The sequence below is a fragment of the Lagenorhynchus albirostris genome, chromosome 4, assembly GCF_949774975.1.
Source record: "Lagenorhynchus albirostris chromosome 4, mLagAlb1.1, whole genome shotgun sequence".
NCBI classification, from domain to species: domain Eukaryota; kingdom Metazoa; phylum Chordata; class Mammalia; order Artiodactyla; family Delphinidae; genus Lagenorhynchus; species Lagenorhynchus albirostris.
In genome coordinates this window covers 14,315,520-14,333,550 of record NC_083098.1, presented here as the reverse complement: position 1 = coordinate 14,333,550, position 18,031 = coordinate 14,315,520, and the positions used below count along the sequence as shown (strand labels likewise).

The following is an 18,031-nucleotide window of genomic DNA, read 5'->3' as shown; positions in this document are numbered from 1 at the left end:
AGTCAGAAAGGCTCTGTGAGGAAACCTTCAGCACATTTCCATTCCTAAATAAGGGAACAGAAGCGTCAAGGGCACTAAGCAGTTGAGAGCCAAATCCGTAAGTAGTTAAATTATTGACTTGAGGAGACTTCCTACATTTATTAAAGAAATATTACTAATTTATAGATGTTACAAAGCAGTACTTACGTAAATCTACAGAACATTTCCTAACAAACAGCTTTATATCCACTTCTTTTCTAATGATAACATATATAATTAATTTCATGAAAGCATAGTTGGAATTGGCAATGCTCACAAGAATAGGAACAACTTATCTCAAAGATAAAAAGTCTCACTAAATTATATTCAGAAATTTAAAATATACTTATATTTTGAGATTTATTATAACATCTATGGACCTGAAAATATAATTTGAAAAATGCTTTAACTATGTTATTTGAGTTTTTATTTCATTTAGTTAATGTTTCAGGTCTTTCTGTACTTAAACTTTCCCTCTGTATTACATTCTTAGATATCAATTTTGAAAGTTAGATTGTATAAATAAAAAACATCACTATAATTGTGATTCCAAAAAGAGATGAATTATTTCATGCAAAATGGGTACAATTAGCTGTATAAGGATTGTAAGGAGTTATCACTATTTCAGAAATGTCCTCTTATCTAGTGATCAGCTATCTGATAGTGTCTAACGGTTAAGCCCGTGTATACGATGGACACTAAAAACCATGTAGTTGTAAGTAATGCTCTGTGCTCTCTACATGTCCCTGAATTAACAAAACACACACCCCTACACACAAATATACTGTTTAAAATACTTTGCTTAGTAAGGCTGACTTAATGATACATATTGGAAATATTTTTCACGAAAGATTCCTCAACTAAGAGGTTTGATGTTCAGTTAGACAATTTACTTCACCTTTTGTTCCTTTACAAGGTCAGATAAATAAGGTATAAATAAATAATAGTGTTACCATTTACTGAGTGCATACTATGTATGTATTAAATGTGCCAGGCATGTTTATATGTATATTTATATATGTATGTGTATATTTATTTATATATATGTATATTTATTTATATATGTGTGTATATTTATTTATATATATATTTATATATGTATATTTATTTATGTATGTTTATTTATATATATGTATATTTGTTTATATATCTGTATATGTATATTTATCTTTTTATATATATATATATACATATATATACATATATATATATATATATATGGTAGGCAAACTATCTTAATTCTTACAACCACCCTATGATATTCCTCCCTTAAAGGATTTATATACAAAGTCACTTGGCAAATATTAGGTCCAAGTATGTGTTTATACACATGGCATGAACTTTCCCTTTACGTTAATGAAATAAACCACAAATCAGAATTAATATGCAGAGAGACTATCGTGCATTTCTGCATTGTTTATCTTAAAAATCAAATCTTAAAACAGGATCTTAAATCTGTACTACTGAGAATTTCCCCTCACTAAACTGAGTTTGACAGGATCCTTCTTCCCATCCTGTTGCTATCGAACGCAATTCTTTGTTTTATTTAATATTTGGTTCACAAACATGAAGAGCACAGATTCTACAGGCAGATCATCTGGGTTTGAATCCTGGCTTCTCCACATATTAACCAGTTGGCCCAAGTCAGGGGCCTACGCCCCTGCTGTGTGATACAGGGATACATTTCTAGTACTACCTCACAGCTGCTATGAGGATTAAATGAGAGTCTGGCCAGGACTGGACCAGTTAATAGTCAAATGCTGGGTTTTTTTGGTGTCTAGATTACAGAAGTAAGATATTATAGTTTTCACAGATATTAAAAGTTAGAGTGGAAAAAACAAATTATTGAGCAGCCTCTTTAATCACTCAGGTATGCTACTAAGGATACAAAGTGAAAAAATGTAGTCTCCACCCCAAAGAGATGAGAGTCTACCTAAAGACACAGGTACACTAACACCAATTACAATGTTATTTTAAACTGCTACACTGGTACAATAAGCAAACTGTTAAGACAGAAGTTAAACAGACTGGCTCAGTCTGGGCTAATCTGTCACAGAGATAAAACATGGGGTAAGCCTTGAGCCATAGTCTGAGGAACTCTCCAGAAAGACATTACATTTGCAAAGGCATGGATTTTAAAAACACGTTGTATTTTCGAAACAATTACTCAAGGCTGACGCTAGAGCTCAAGAAGCAGGTGGGGAAGAGGTGGGAGGAGAGGGATGTCGTGCTCACCAAGCTAAGAAAGAAGACCCATAACCACTACTAGATTTTAGAATGTGTTATCCAGGGAAGTAAAAGAGTTAATAGGGGGCTTCCCTGGTGGTGCAGTGGTTGAGAGTCCACCTGCCTATGCAGGGGACGCGGGTTCGTGCCCCGGTCCGGGAGGATCCCACATGCCGCGGAGCGGCTGGGCCCGTGAGCCATGGCCGCTGAGCCTGCACGTCCGGAGCCTGTGCTCCGCAGTGGGAGAGGCCGCAGCAGTGAGAGGGCCGCATACCGCACAAAAAAAAAAAAAAAAAAAAGGTCTAGAAGGAGGAAAACAGGTAGTCTTCAATTCTAACAGTGTACCTGATTGATTAATATCAAAAGGGGTTTTAATATCTGTACTTGAAAAAGAAGTGTAATAAAACATTTTTAAATATAAGAATGATATTTGCTATATATGAGTTAAATTCTAAGAATGAAAAGGCAAGCAATTTGATAAGAACTTTTACATGTAAGTTTAAAAAAAAAAAACTTACATCCTAAGTAGCATTGGTTTGGTCATAGTGACTACTTCACAAGTGGTTTTCTGTCTGGTGTATCACCTCCAGGGGAGGTACTAGTCGAAGAGTAGAGTTTCAGTTATGCAAGGTGAATAAGTCCTAGAGATCTACCGTACAGCACAGTATCTACAGTTAACAATACTGTATTGTATACTCTTCTTCCTAGTTCAGAGCTAAAAGCTGACACTAACTTTATTTTTAGTTAGACACAATTGACATATAACATTTTGTAAGTTTAAGGTATACAATGTGTTGATTTGATATATTTATATATTGTGATCTGATTATCACAGTAGTGTTAGCTAACACCTCTATTACGGGTGTATTGTATTTTTTAAATTTTGCTAAGAGCTAAGAGATTAGATCTTACATTGTGTGGGGTTTTTAAAATAATTTTATTTATTTATTTTTTGGCTGCGTTGGGTCTTCGTTGCTGCGTGGGCCTTCTCTACCTGTGGCGAGCGGGGACTACTCTTTGTTGCGGTGCCTGGGCTTCTCATTGTGGTGGCATCTCTTGTTGCGGAGCATGGGCTCTAGGCACACGGGCTTCAGTAGTTGTGGCGCATGGGCTCTAGAACGCAGCCTCAGTAGTTGTGAGGCACAGGCTTAGTTGCTCCGTGGCATGTGGGATCTTCCCGGACCAGGGCTCGAACCCGTGTCCCCTGCATTGGCAGGTGGATTCTTAACCACTGTACCACCAGGGAAGTCCCTTATGTTGTGTTCTTATCATAAAATAATAATAATAAATGAATGAATGGGGCAGGAGGAAAGTTTTGGAGGTGATGGATATGTTCATGGCCTCGATTGTGGTGATGGCTTCACAGATGTGTACTCACCTCCAAACTCTTCAAGTTATAAATGTATACAGCTTTCTGGATGTTAAAAATAAAAAGAGTTATAAAATAAATTCTTGGCTTGAGATTTTTTTTAAGTTACTTTTAGTACTAAATAAAAGGTCACCAAAAGAATCAAGTAAACAAGATATCCAAAGTCAGAACCAGACAATAAAGATTAGGAAAATTAGTCTTAAGAGTTTATAAAGGAAAATATTTCTCATTGATATTGTTATTTCCATTCCAAGTCCCAACAATCTTTTTGCATGGTCCATAAAGTAACCAAATGCTTTTCTCATTAAAGCAAGTGCCTTGGGTTCAGTATATATTTTCTTCCAAGTTGGCAGTGTTGACCATCAGAAAATTAAAACTCTCCTGAATGGAAAAGCCAGGGCTTCACCCTGAAACATAAACCCTCCAGCTGAGATGCAGCCTTCTTCTCTTGTAGAAGTACTCAGATCCCATTTGGTTGTAATACTTTTGCCTTCAAAAGCCAGGCCAAAGTGCAGTAATGTTATCCTTACTGAAAACAGAGGGAAGATGGTCCCATACTGAATGTTTTCTAATCTGCTCTTTATCAGAACATCTGAGGGTCTGGATTGCAACCATACACTTACATTAAAGAACAATGACCTCACCCCCAATATGTCAAAATGTTATCAGGAAACCCTGTATCTGAGATCTGATGTCTGACTGACTGCAGAGAGCTTTCTCTTTGTCCACTGCCCTATCTGTTTCAGTAAAATGAAACCCAGCAGTTATTGACATTTCCTCTAAATTCAAGGCATGTTCTCCTCATACCAGCAGAGGGAGGCCTGAGCCGCTTCCTGAGCTCTGAGACTGCTCAATTAAGTCTCTCAGGGATTCTCCAGGAGGAATGTAAGTTTCATCCTGTTCTAATCCAATGCTGTACCGAGGTCTGGTTTCTTGTCTTTTATACCTGAAGATGCACAAAGAAAGATAATGTTAGACACTGGATTGCAATGATAGTGGCAAACATGCAGATAAAACAGTAACCACAGCAGGTTTTATCTTTGCACATAATACAAGATTAGATGCTCAGTATTTATTACCCTTAGTTATGATTTCCAGCACAAAATCGTAATTACTCTTCTAACCTATATTTTAAAGTAAACTACATGTTTTTACTCACTCACAACCACATATGATTTTTCTTCTCTATTCCTATCAAATGCATATATCCAAGCAGGCTACATTCCATTAATGTTTCTATACAGTTCCAATATTCATTCCCTAAAATCTTTTCTCATAAGGTCCCTGATCAACTACAGATGCAAATTTTTGGTTTACAAAACACATTACAATTTTCTCATCCAAGGCAATGTATAGATAAATGAGATAAATTGAAACTTTAAAAACTTTTATCAATAATTATGCCTTCAATTAGAAATGATGTTATTTGAATCAACTCCTACTTGTAGAAAAGTAACCTAAATTACTATTACAAAAAGCCAATGATAAGAATTTGAAGGTCCTTGATATTTCACAAAGTAGAAAATGAGTTCTTAGGTGACTGAAAATAATTTGTAATGACCATACTGTAATTTAATAACTGAACATAATTTATTTTAATAATTGATCTATAAATTATCTTTAAAATCTTTCAGTGCTAAGAGGATATTGTTAGCTCATAAAATAAGGAATTACTAAAGCAATTCTAAGTTCACCATGGTCATTTCTCTGCTTTGAGTCAAACCTCAGTAGCAACTAGTTGCTGAATTTCCTAGCTACCATAAATTTCCTAGGGATGAAAATTTTTCTGGGTGGTTTTGATATCTGAAGCAGAAATGAGATAGGTATCTATTAATAGCTTCATTAGGACAAATATTTATCAATAGTAACTGATATTATCAGTGAAATCTAAGATCTAATTAGGTCAAGGAAAGCTGTGGTAAAAAATGTCAACAGGTAGAAGAGTATGAGAATGATATTATAAACTCAAAATTCTATACCTACATGTTAGAAACTTACCTGAAGTAACAGAATAAAATGATAAGGACCAAGAGCAAACTACAGACAGTCACAGATATAAGTAAGGCCTTGTGGTGTACAGGTCCATCAACAAAATCTGAAATTAAAAATAAAGTAAAAAGAGCCATGATACAGAGATTATTTTCATTTAAAATTTAGGAAGCAACTCTTTCCTAAAAGTGCTTGCTGCTCCATGTGCAAGATTTGAGAGGTCCTTTTAATCTGCTAATTGATAAGAAATATATATATATATATATATATATACTCTCTAAATTAAATAAGTCTGAGTAACATGAATCATTGTTCATCTAGCCACTCACTTCAAGAGCATGCATTTCTTCTTCTCTGGAAGGAATAGGTTTGACATAGGATAAAAGCACAGGATATAAATAAATGTAAATGGATCAATACCCCTAAAATATAAGCAGGTTGTTCATCTTTATTTCAGATCCAGCTGATGCGTTTACAGATTTTTCTCATGTGGTTTCTGGAGCACTCTATATCATGAATTTGGATAAAAAAACAAATTTATATTCATTGTACATAAAAACCAAAGTAATCCTATGATGGATACAAAGGATCAGAATTCCTCAAATATTGCCAAATAAATAGAATACGTGATTTGCATTACTTTAAACAAAGATGCCCTTCAAAAATACACAGCTTAATTTTTCATAAACGGCATCCTATTTTAAAAGAATGGGTATGTTCCACTCAAAGAATTACCGTGTGATCCTTTTAAAGAACAAATTATTAAACAGTATTCACGCTGTTTTAACTCCAGTTCCTGACAAATAAGATTTATAATATTACGGCATGAGTTTTCAAATGTTGTAAAAATAAGAATGACCTGGAGAGCTTTATACAGATGCATATTTACTGACTTCAACCCCAGAGATTTTTATTCAAAGTATATTTTTTCTTTTTTACAACCATCCCAGGTGATTTTCATGCAGGGAGTCTCTGGAACGTATTTTGAGGAAACTGACTGAAAACCTGGTGCACTTACCTAGTAATAGAACTAGCACCGTTCTTATGAAGGGCACCATACATCCTTGAGAGAGTAATTACTGCTATTTAATGTTAAAAGGTATTGTAATTTATGACTTTGGTTACCTACAAACAAGATGTTTTCCAACTGTGCTGTATACTTTTAATGGTACGGCTACCTAAACATTTTGGCTGGGGACCTTACCCCACTAAATGTAAATTTCTTTTTTTCATTCAAAAGTATTATATGTTCCCTGAAGAAAAACTGAAAAGCACCAACTAACTAAAATAAAATTAAAAAAATTGCCACCACCTCACTATTTACAAAAATTACTGCTAACATTTTAGTGTATGCCTTTCCAGTACCATTTCAATGAACAAAAAAAAAGTTCATGAACAAAATAGTTCACAAAAAGGCATTGTATACACCCATGCCCATAGCTGTATTATTCACAACAGCTAAAACATGGAAGAAACCCAAGTGTCCACTGACATATGAATGGATAAGCAAAATGTGGTATATACATAAGACGTGGTTTAGCCTTAAAAGGAAAGAGATTCTAACATATATTACAACATGAATGAACCTTAAGGACACTGTGCTAAGTGAAACAAGCCAGTCACAAAACGACAAACACTCCACTTATATGAGATACTTAGAGAAGTCAAAACGAGAAAGACAAAAAGAAGAATGGTAGTTGCCAGGGGTTGTGGGGAGGAGAGATGGGGGAAGTTAATATTTAATGGGTAAGAGTTTCAGTTCTACAAGATGAACACAGCTATAGAGATGGATGGTGGTTATGGCTGTATAACATTATAAACATATTTAATATCACTGAACTGTACACCTGAAAGTGATTAAGACGGTAAACTTTACGTTATGTATATTTCACCACAAATAAAAAATCTGGGGAAAAAAATAATTAAAATTGCCTTGTAACTAGATTGTTTTCATTTATAATATTGTAAACATTTTCCAAAACAATAAAAATTTTTCTGCAAAATGAGTTTCAAAGATTACACAGTACACATACAGACACATCCTAATTAGAAAGTCAGTCTTCTGATGATGTATATTTAGGAGATTGCAAAGATTCTGCTACAATACATCTTTGCTGTGATACATAAAATTCTGTGATGAACGTTCTTACACATACATCATTGCACATGTCAATGATTATTTTCTTAATCTAGATTTGAAGAAGTAGAATTATTAGTTTGAAGGATATATATTTTAAGGTTCTTCATACATGTTGTCAAAGCACCCTTTAAAAAAGATTACTAGTTTCTTTTTTACCATCAATGTGAACATATGTCTTAATTATTCTGAAATAATCTCAGTCTTATAAAAAACCTGTAAGGATAAAGGACTCCAATATGCCCTTTAGAGAGTTTTCATTTTAAAAATTTTACCATATTTACTTTATAATTCTCTTGCTCTCTCAGTATGTATGTGTGTGCCTATCTCCCTCTCTATATAAAGATATGTATATGTACATGTTTGTATTCATATTTATTTATTTATATGTATGTATACTCTGTGGATCATCTGAAGTTACAGACATAATGTCTCCACCCATAAACACTTCAGAGTGAACTTCCTAAGAACAAGGACATTGTCTTACCAAATGGTAATGCAATTACCAAAATCAGGAAAGTAACACGAACACATGAAATGAAAATAAATCTTACTGTGAAATCTATCAGAGAAACTTTGGATTATTTATTATAAACTAAAATCCACAGATTTTTATACTAATTTCTCATCCAAATCTTATGATGGTTAATGTTATGATTTACTCCTCAGTCTAAAATATATGTTTAATAATTATTTATGATCTACACTACTTATAAAATATTAATGGAAGTAGTCTGTCTGCATCTGAAAAGACTAAATGAGAGACCATTTTTTAAAAAGCAGTTTTATATTAAATTCAGAAACACTGCCAATTGAGCAGAGAAACAGTTCAAGACCGTGATCTACTGGAGTACATATTCAAAGAGCCATTCAGCCTTTAACAACAACAGGTATCATATATAATTACCACATGCATTATCCAAAAAGTGTTGCTTAGGATATCTTGAAAATAATTTGTAAGCTCTTAAAATTATGTGGGCTAAGATTTTACACCATGAATTTTCTCAGTAAAATTTCCCTCCTTACCTCCCCCACTCCTCTGGGTTATAGGCAAAGTCAACAATAACCCAAAATGAGCACAATACCTCCGCCAGTGAGAGAGCAATTAACAACATTTGTACACATGCATGTATACAAATACCATGGTGCAAATAATGTCACTGCAAACAGCTTAAAATCTATTTCCAATTTTAAGGACAACAAAAGCAAAAAAGCCTGATTTTGCAGAAAATCAAAGAGAACGCTGGATACTCTATCAAAACTAGAGTAACTAACTACATATGCACAACATATTTTCCGTATACAAATACAGAACACTTTTTCATTCAAGTGATATAATTTTACTAAAAACTATCAGCCTCATCGACTTTCACTCTTCCACGTAAATGCAGAACACGCTGAACCGTAAGAACAGTGTATTTATTTTATTTTATATTTTTCTCGGTACGCGGGCCTCTCACTGTTGTGGCCTCTCCCATTGGGGAGCACAGGCTCCGGACACACAAGCTCAGCGGCCATGGCTCACGGGCCCAGCCGCTCCGCGGCATGTGGGATCTTCCCCGACCGGGGCATGAACCCGTGTCCCCTGCATCGGCAGGCGGACTCCCAACCACTGCGCCACCAGGGAAGCCCAAGAACAGTGTATGTATTACTCATCATATTAGATTTCTGATTTATGAGAGCAATGAGACCAGAAAGAATCTAAGGGATTTTTTCCTTACCATCAAGCACTTTTTTTAAAGGCTAGCATTACCTTCCCATTTTCCTTTTCTTTGCCCCAATAAACCTGTCCCCTGCTGCCTCCCTGTCTTTTGTCATAAACAGGGAGCCGTATCAATATGCCTTTTGTTTCTGTTGGTCGTGCCTGTCATGTTTTAATCTGCCATTACCTGTGCTCAGAGCATTAACAATGTAAACATTCAAGTCACTGCCAGAGTCTTGGAAAGCGAACACTTCCAGATACATATCAGGAAAAGAACAGAGCCCACAGTTCTCTCTAGGCCAGCAGATTTCTACCTGGCTGTCACTCCAACCGCTCAGGGAAGCAGAATGGAGAACTCTCTAGGGAAGTCTGGTTCACTCTGAGAGGCAAGTAAGAATCACCAATGGTTTCCTAACAAAACAGCATTCTGTCATTACTTGTCTCCTCTCTGATAATTAACTGGTTTGCAACTGCTTAAAATGCCAGGACTGTTTCTGTAAGGCTAGAAGATAGCTCATAATTGCAATAAGAAATAAAAAACCATATTGCTAGAAAGAGTCTTGGAAATACGATGGCCCAAAGACATCTTTATATGTGCTCTCAGTGTCATAACCACAGATAAATTGGAGACGTCTTTCTATTAATAGAGCACAAAGTGCCTGAAAAGCATATTCTTGTCAGAGGATTTTAGTCAACCAACAATACTGTAAAGTAATTTACCTTCACCATATATTGGGATGTCATCTTACAGTAACATCTAGAAATAAATTCACTATAAGAACAGACATAATATGCTAGTTATTTTCCTGCAGAAAAAGATTTAGCATTATATTTTCTGGTAACAAAGATGTTAAGACAGAATTGTTATATCCAGATTACTGTGTTCAGTGAGAAAGGAAAAGTCTAATTATTTATAAATTTCTTTCACCTATCCCAAATATGAAGTTAACCAGAATTTCCAAAATAGTTAGAAGCTGCACATTTCCAGAAATGTTAAGAGCTATTCCCTGGCCAGGAATTCGGCTCAGACTCATGTACCGGTTTATACTGCCACAAACATAATATATGTGTCAGAAGGAAAATTCTGCAACTGACCTTTGCATTCTAGATGCTATCATATATTCAACCTATCTGTGTTATAGAGAATACGGGAGACGGTTTCACTGATTAAATACCTGTTACCTATTGAGTTTAATTTGTAATTGGCAATACCCGAAGCTAAGCAATAGCATTTTTAAACAAATCTGTAAACTGATCAGAATATATTTTTTAGTGGAGTAAGAAAATAATAAGGTAAAGTTTAGCTTTGGAAATCCTGTATTATAATTTTACTTAAACTACATTGAAATTACCCTATTTCGAAACAGAAACAGTTGTTTCGGATACATTTTCCATGAAGTATACATGTAGCGTATATTAGTAATTCCCATATTTAAACACACAAACTATACGTATTCCAAAAAATTATATGAACTTTATTTGCTCTTGTAAAAGCCAAGTTTAAGGATCCCATTTAATAAAGCAAAGGGCTTCTGTTCATTTCAACACCAGTCTTTCACTTCTTTAAGTGCTCATTTGAAAAAAAAAAATTAAACAAACATAAGTAATTTGGGAGGAGGAAAAAAACCTCATCAAATTCTCTTGCCTACACACCATTTCAAGAGAACATTTAACTCACAATATCTTGGTCAAACCATGTGACGCTGGAACCATACATCATCCCTTCCAGCATCTCAGTGCCCCTTCAGCACTAATTCTGCAGGCAGGAAGCCAGACACCAGGGCACCACGACTTCTCCCTACAAGCCTCTGCATCAAAAGAGACATGTCTCCCTCCTCTTTGCACCAGCTGCAGTGTGACTGGGCTTCCTGAATCATATCTTATTGTTTATAATGAAGGTGCTGCATTTGATCTAATTACTTTTCGTATTTCTTCCTTCAGGAGAAAGAATATTGTCCCAGGGTATTCTGCTTTGCTGGTGCTGAAATGGAATAAGCAAAGCAAAAGGAAAACTAATATTCATAAAAGAATTTCCGCTGCTTTCTGGTCACTCTTCATCATCTTTTTTTGAAACAGAAGATGACAAATAAAATTTCAAGGATCTAAATATACATTGATAAATATTTGTTGGATGTGATTTTGTATCTCTAATTTCCTGCTAAATGCATCTAAGTTGGAAAAAAAAGTGAAAAAACTCTGGATCAGTAGAAAAGGTTTTCTTGTTTATTTTTTAATAAGACAATTTATTTGTAGGTATCTACCCCTACGCTTAGTACTTCTCTGATGTCTAATAACAGAACCTCACCTAAGCCTGTTATTATTTAGCACCTAGTAATACAGATGTTTTGAGATAAGGTTAATCATTTAACTTTTTCAGAAAAGCTATTATTAAGAAAAAAAGAACAACAACAACAAAATGGTGAGCTGGATTTTTTAACCCTCTCATCTTTTAATAATACAGTGTCTGCTTTGTACTAGTTTGACACATAGGTTTATAGGAAGTCTACTATAATAATATGTAACAATCTATCAGGCAACGCCTAGCCCAGGGGTCTCAAAGTGTGGTCTCTGGACCAACATCATCAGTATCACCTGGAAACTCCTTAGAAAGGCAAATCATTGGGGTCCACTCAGATCTACTGAATCAGAAACTCTAGGTGGGGGCCCGTAATCCGTGTTTTAATAAGCCCCCCAGGTGATTCTGATGCACCTAAGTTTGAAAACCACTAGCCTAGTATTAATACGTAAGTGGGCCTTATTTTTTATTTTATTTTTTTTGCGGTACGCGGGCCTCTCACCGATGTGGCCTCTCCCGTTGCGGAGCACAGGCTCCGGACGCGCAGGCTCAGCGGCCATGGCTCACGGGCCCAGCCGCTCCGCGGCATGTGGGATCTTCCCAGACCGGGGCACGAACCCATGTCCCCTGCATCGGTAGGCGGACTCTCAGCCACTGCGCCACCAGGGAAGCCCGTAAGTGAGCCTTAATAAATGATAAATTAGAAGGAAGAGGACGAGAGAGGAGGAGCGGAGAGAGAGCGTGTGTGCAAGAGAGAGAGGGAGCAACCCTCTAACACCATATTCTAAGAATGGAGAAAATGCTAATTGTGCAAACATAATACACAGGAGGCTTCAAAGTAATCATCTTGTTTATTGTTTTGTGACATGGCTAACCACTACTCACTTAGAGTCTTCTAACTCTTAGATACATAAACGCTTTTTTCTTTTTTTGAGAATGTCATTTAAGGCTCTTTATAGACAATTCAGGGAGATGAGGTCATAGGCCGATTTCCCATCTCCAGTACTTACTGCAGCTGTGTAACCTTCACACAGTACTTGACCTCACTATTCCTTAGGTGCATGTCTGAGAAATTGGGGTGATGCTCATGGTGCTTTCCCTACTGAGCTGCTATGAGGATTAAATGAGTCAGTGTATGTACAGTACTTAGAAAAGAGCCACAGTAAGCAAGCACTCCATTCACAGTTACCTAGGCCCTGAGCTTTAGAGGGTCCTGCTCTGGCTCCCTTTAACTGGGCCCCTTCCCACTGAGCAGTGGTCTGCAGAACACAGGCAACGTGTCCACCCAGAATTTGTCCCATCCTGCTCTCCATTTAAAACACTGGCCGTTGCCCCAAAGTCTGGAATTCTACCTAAATGGCCCCAGGCCTGTGTCTGGAAACTATGAGGCCCCCTGTCTCCCTGAGGGTGGACCAAGGAGCTGGTGTTCTTACCCAAAGGCCTGTGGGGTGACCAAGCAGTGGCCAAGGGGTGTCTGGGGCAAGACATGTGGGCAGAGCATAAACCAGAGGGCTGGGGTGTTGTAATGTGGGTGCCTGACATTAAGCTTCTGATTACTGAGGCATCTGTTGCAAAGACATCTATCTCAAATAAGCACATTGCCAGCTGTATGACACACTACTAGTAAAACAACTAGATAAGAAAGCAGGTCACCCCATCCATGAAGTTCCCTGGATAACCGACCGCTTGAATAATTCTGTTTTTCCCTTCCCGTGCCCTAATTCCCACTCTTACGTTTTAAACTTGCCAATATTTTTGTAACCGTGTATGGTGACAAATGTTAGCTAGACTTACTGTGGTGATGATTTTTGCAACATATACAAATATCAAGTCATTATGTTATACACCTGAAACTAATATAATGTTATATTTCAGTCATAACTCAACTTTCAAAATTAATTAATTTGCCAATACAAAGAGAAACTGTGAAACCCTAGGCACCCCACCTTTGACCCCAGTAAAGGGGGAACCCCAGGTCCCCACCCCCCCATGCCTGTGACCTTGCTGTGTGGCCCTCAGGTGTGCTGTGTACCCTCTGGTTCTTGCAAATAATACATCTTATCTTTCAGATTTCTCTGACAGTGGCTGCTGAGGTGCATTTTAGATAATAAGAACCACACGGGTCAGTCTAGCCACAACATTAGCTCCAGTCAGAGAAACATCTATGGGGGCTGCCACAGTGGTATGGACCCCGGTAAGTGATTCAGACTTTCCCAGCCGACAGTATCACTGCCAACAGGCTGAGACAGACACAAAACAGGTGTCCAGCTGCATGCATGAGAGACCTCTCCCAGTGCCAGACAGAACCAAGAACGGGGCTCCCAATCACTCCCACTCCCACACTGGAATGAGTAAGTCTAAGTAGTTCAAGCGTTCTGAATGCCAAGCTGGTGTTCCCCATCACTATGAAAATATTCTTGTTAAGCCTGGTTAACAGAACGTATTTTATTTACCAGTCTTCTACATTGGTTTATGAGTTTTAAATAATTAGGTAAATGGTATGTGGACTTCCATTTATACCATTGCCCCGGCTCCACAAAAGTTAGGGTTGTTCGTAAGTATAAAAACAACAGCTAAAGTTAAAAATATCAAAATAAGATGGTTCCATGTCTCTTTAACATCCCTGTTCTTTATTGGGGGTTTTATACCAAAACATAAATATACCTATCTCCAATATGACTATATAAAGACATATATCCAATATGGCTGCAATGCAAATTATTTCTGACCAATGCATTACTGATATTCAGTAAACATGTACAGTCCACTTCCAAAAAAAATGCTGCCCATGTGTATATATGGCAGAGGCAAAAACAAGAAAGGCAGCAGCTCTGTGGTATATTTGTGTAAGAAAGACCAGTGCTCCCAGACCACAGCCTGCAGTGACTTTTACTGGACCCCAAAACGACTGTGCCAAAATGGTGAGGTGGAATCTGCAGAGACCTCACCCAGGCGCTACCTGGGATCCTCAGAGTTCAAAATGGTAAACCCTACAGCCACTAAACTCCCCCCACGTCCGTCACCTTGTATAATCCTCAACATAATCCACCAGCCACAGTAACATCCTCTTTCCCTTACTGTCCTGACCAAGGACCTGTCTTCCCAATACTACTACCCTTCTTTTCAAAGCCTTTTCACCGAGTTCTCTAGGAGACTTACTCTGCTTTTAAAAGTCCCTAGCACTCAACCTCTTCAGAGAATCCACCCCCGCCTGCCGGGTCTTAACTAGAATCTGGCTCCATCTACAGGACAGTATGTGCACTGCAGCATTTGAGTCAGTTTTCCTAAACCCTACCGCTACTACTAGAACGCATCTCTTCCACTTACAGGTAATAAAACCTTTTTCTCCTTGAGCGAAGCGATTCTGGCACAACTGCCTTCATTTCCAGCACTCCTCACCCACCCCCCGCCCCACTCCCAACACATTAGTGTCGTCTACAGATGCTATTCAAAATGTTGTCTACAGATCACCTACTTTTTGCAACTGATTCACAAGGCAATAACTACAAAAAACTGAAAGTAAGCATTTAGAATTTTACAGCAACCTGACATCAGTGGAATTGTGTTCGAACAAGGTGTTGTCGAACTCACGTGCCGAGACACAGCGGCACTAGCTATATCCTCGTATAGGTGTTTTTCTACCAAAAGTGTTGCCCAAACTTTAATGTGCATGTAAATCACTTGGGGAATCTCATTAAAAATGCAGGCTTGGTAGTCTGGGGTGGGGCCAGAGAGTCTGCATTTCTAATGAGCTCCAAGCCATGCTGTTGCTGCTGACCCACAGGCCCACTCTGAACTGTGAGCCTTCAGACAACTGAATTAGGGGACTTTCTCCAACCAGCCACGCTGTTTCATATGCCTGTATTTTGCAAATCTTTCTCAGATATTACAAACTAAACCTCTGCACTTACTAGATTGCCTCTGTTTAGAGTCACAGGCTACTCACAGGCTGTGTGCAACCTTGGGAAAGTTAATTAACCTCTGTGTGCTGCAATCTCCTCACCTTTAAGTGGGGAATAAGCAGCCTAAGTACTCCACAGCTCAAATGGGTTAATTAATGTAACAGTTATTAGCATAATTCTTGGCTTATGTCAGCCACTTTAATGTTTAAATTTTTTATTCCTGCCTTATCCATTTGGCAGACTTCTGTTCCGCCTTGAAGTCTGCTCAGGTATCACTTCTATGAAGCTATTCTGACATCCTCCCACCCCAAAGTGAGCCACTCACTCTTTTGTGTCCTTAATACACTTTATAATCTAACTCTACAGAGATTTTCCTGCCTGAGTATAATTTAATTATTTCCATGTTTCTCTCTCATAACCTAGTGTGCATGTGTTGAGAGCAAGAACTTTCTTCATCCATTTCTGTTATCTGTAACACCTAGCACGTTGACTGGCAAAATTAGAATCTGTCTGTGAATTTTTGATGTGAATTATTATGAACCAATCTTACAGAGTTTTCTAGGCTACAGGATGAACAAATGTTATAAAATATTATCATCAAAACCCAGAAATGTCATTGTATTTTGTTGGGAAGATTTTCTCTCTCAAGAAATAAAAATCAATCATGACAAATCATTTTAAGCTACTTATATAAGACTTAGGACTCTATGACAATTACAAATCATTTATTTTTATGGTGAGAACAAGAAGAAAGGAAACATGGGAGCTGCTTTTAACCAGGAGTCTTTGGGGATGCAGTATGTGTCTTTTTTAATGAGCAACACTAAATGTATAGTCTTAGAATTAAACTTTCTAGATATTTTCTCCATTTTACCAATACGTATGAATTGACTAAAAAGTAGTTACTCTAGCATAAATAAAAGGAAATGCCATCCAGCAAATTATCTGAATTAGTCCTTTAAAAGGTCCTTATTCTTAAAACGAATGTAGCCAAATAGCAGTTTTTGAGTGAAGTGTAACTTCTGAATAACATTTAGGGGTAAACGGAAAACACTATCTCCCTCCTCTATCCTCCTGAAACCCACTCCAAGCTCTAGACACCGTAGTTTTCTGAAGGAAATGAGGACAGGTTAAAGAAGTAAGAATCTTTTCTTTTTCTTTTTTTTTTTTTTTTTGCGGTACACGGGCCTCTCACTGCTGTGGCCTCTCCCATTGCGGAGCACAGGCTCCAGACGCGCAGGCTCAGCGGCCATGGCTCACGGGCCCAGCCGCTCCGCGGCATGTGGGATCTTCCCGGACCGGGGCACGAACCCGCGTCCCCTGCATCGGCAGGCGGACCCTCAACCACTGTGCCACCAGGGAAGCCCAGAAGTAAGAATCTTAAGAGTGAAGGCACATGCAACTATTTTCCTGAGAACTCCTTGCACATGTCTTTGAACGACCGTTTCATTATGTCATCTTGCCTCAGTCCTCTGCCCCAGTAGCGGAAAATGGTACAGGTAGATGCGTTTAGAAAAGAGCATAATTCAAGTTTTTATTTTCTTTCCATCTAAAGCTTTTCCAGCCTGGAAGCCTTCCTCTCCTTACCTCTGTTTTTCAGTGGAGGCAGTGTAGGGTGTAGATCTTTATTACACTCATTCCGCTCTGTGCAGCATTCAATTGATCTTCTTTGATGAGGAATGGGCGTGTCCTAAAATCGAACCCAAACAGCTATTAGTAGGTCTCCCCTAAATTTCAAAGTCATACCATCCAAAACTAGTAAATTAACTCTATTTAGAGAAGTCACTTAAAATTCTGATAGTTTTATTCAAACATGGTGAAACTGAGGTATTGTATTAGGTAATTTCTTTCAAATCATCATGTATTATCTTACTGCAACTTTTGCATTTCAACAAAATTACTATTCTATTTGTAATAACCAACGTGTGTAGCGTAAACTGAGGAAGAAGGTTTGGCTTAATGCAATTAACCAAACTGGAATTTGAGCAAGATGATCTAATCAGTCACTAAACCAGAAGTTAACGGCAAAAATAAAATGAATATTTGATTTCTAAAGGAAGGAAGAATTGACCCAATGCGAATTTTCAAATTATTTTCCAAATTACTGAAAACAAGAGAGTAAAAAAAAAACCCCAAAACAATTGTTATATCTTGTTTGAAATTTGGCTGTTTGAAATCTAGCCAATGAAAGGTTACAAAGTAGAATCAAATTATCTTCCTTACCCGACACTGAAAATCTGAGCCTTCTAGTCCTAGACATCCAGAAGTGACCACAGGCATCCCAGAATCATCTTCTTCTATCATTGTGAAACAATATCCATCTGTGCTAAAGACCAAACAGGCAAAGTAAGTGTGTGCGTGTGCGTGTGCGTGTGCGTGTGCGTGTGCGTGT

General features: G+C 37.6%; 1 protein-coding gene across 3 annotated transcripts in view; it reads right to left on the bottom strand.

Moving 5' to 3' along the window:
- BMPR1B (bone morphogenetic protein receptor type 1B) overlaps nt 1–18,031 on the bottom strand; it is a 424,915-nt gene that overhangs the window by 27,129 nt on the left and 379,755 nt on the right. For 2 of the 3 annotated variants that reach the window (XM_060147586.1, XM_060147587.1), the window contains 4 exons: nt 17,863–17,965; nt 17,227–17,329; nt 5,612–5,708; nt 4,421–4,559 (listed from right to left, as the gene is read on the bottom strand). In XM_060147586.1, coding sequence (XP_060003569.1) covers nt 4,421–4,559; nt 5,612–5,708; nt 17,227–17,329; nt 17,863–17,965 — 442 coding nt within the window. The remainder of the gene's footprint in view (nt 1–4,420; nt 4,560–5,611; nt 5,709–17,226; nt 17,330–17,862; nt 17,966–18,031) is intronic. The other variant, XM_060147588.1, reaches the window with a different exon arrangement.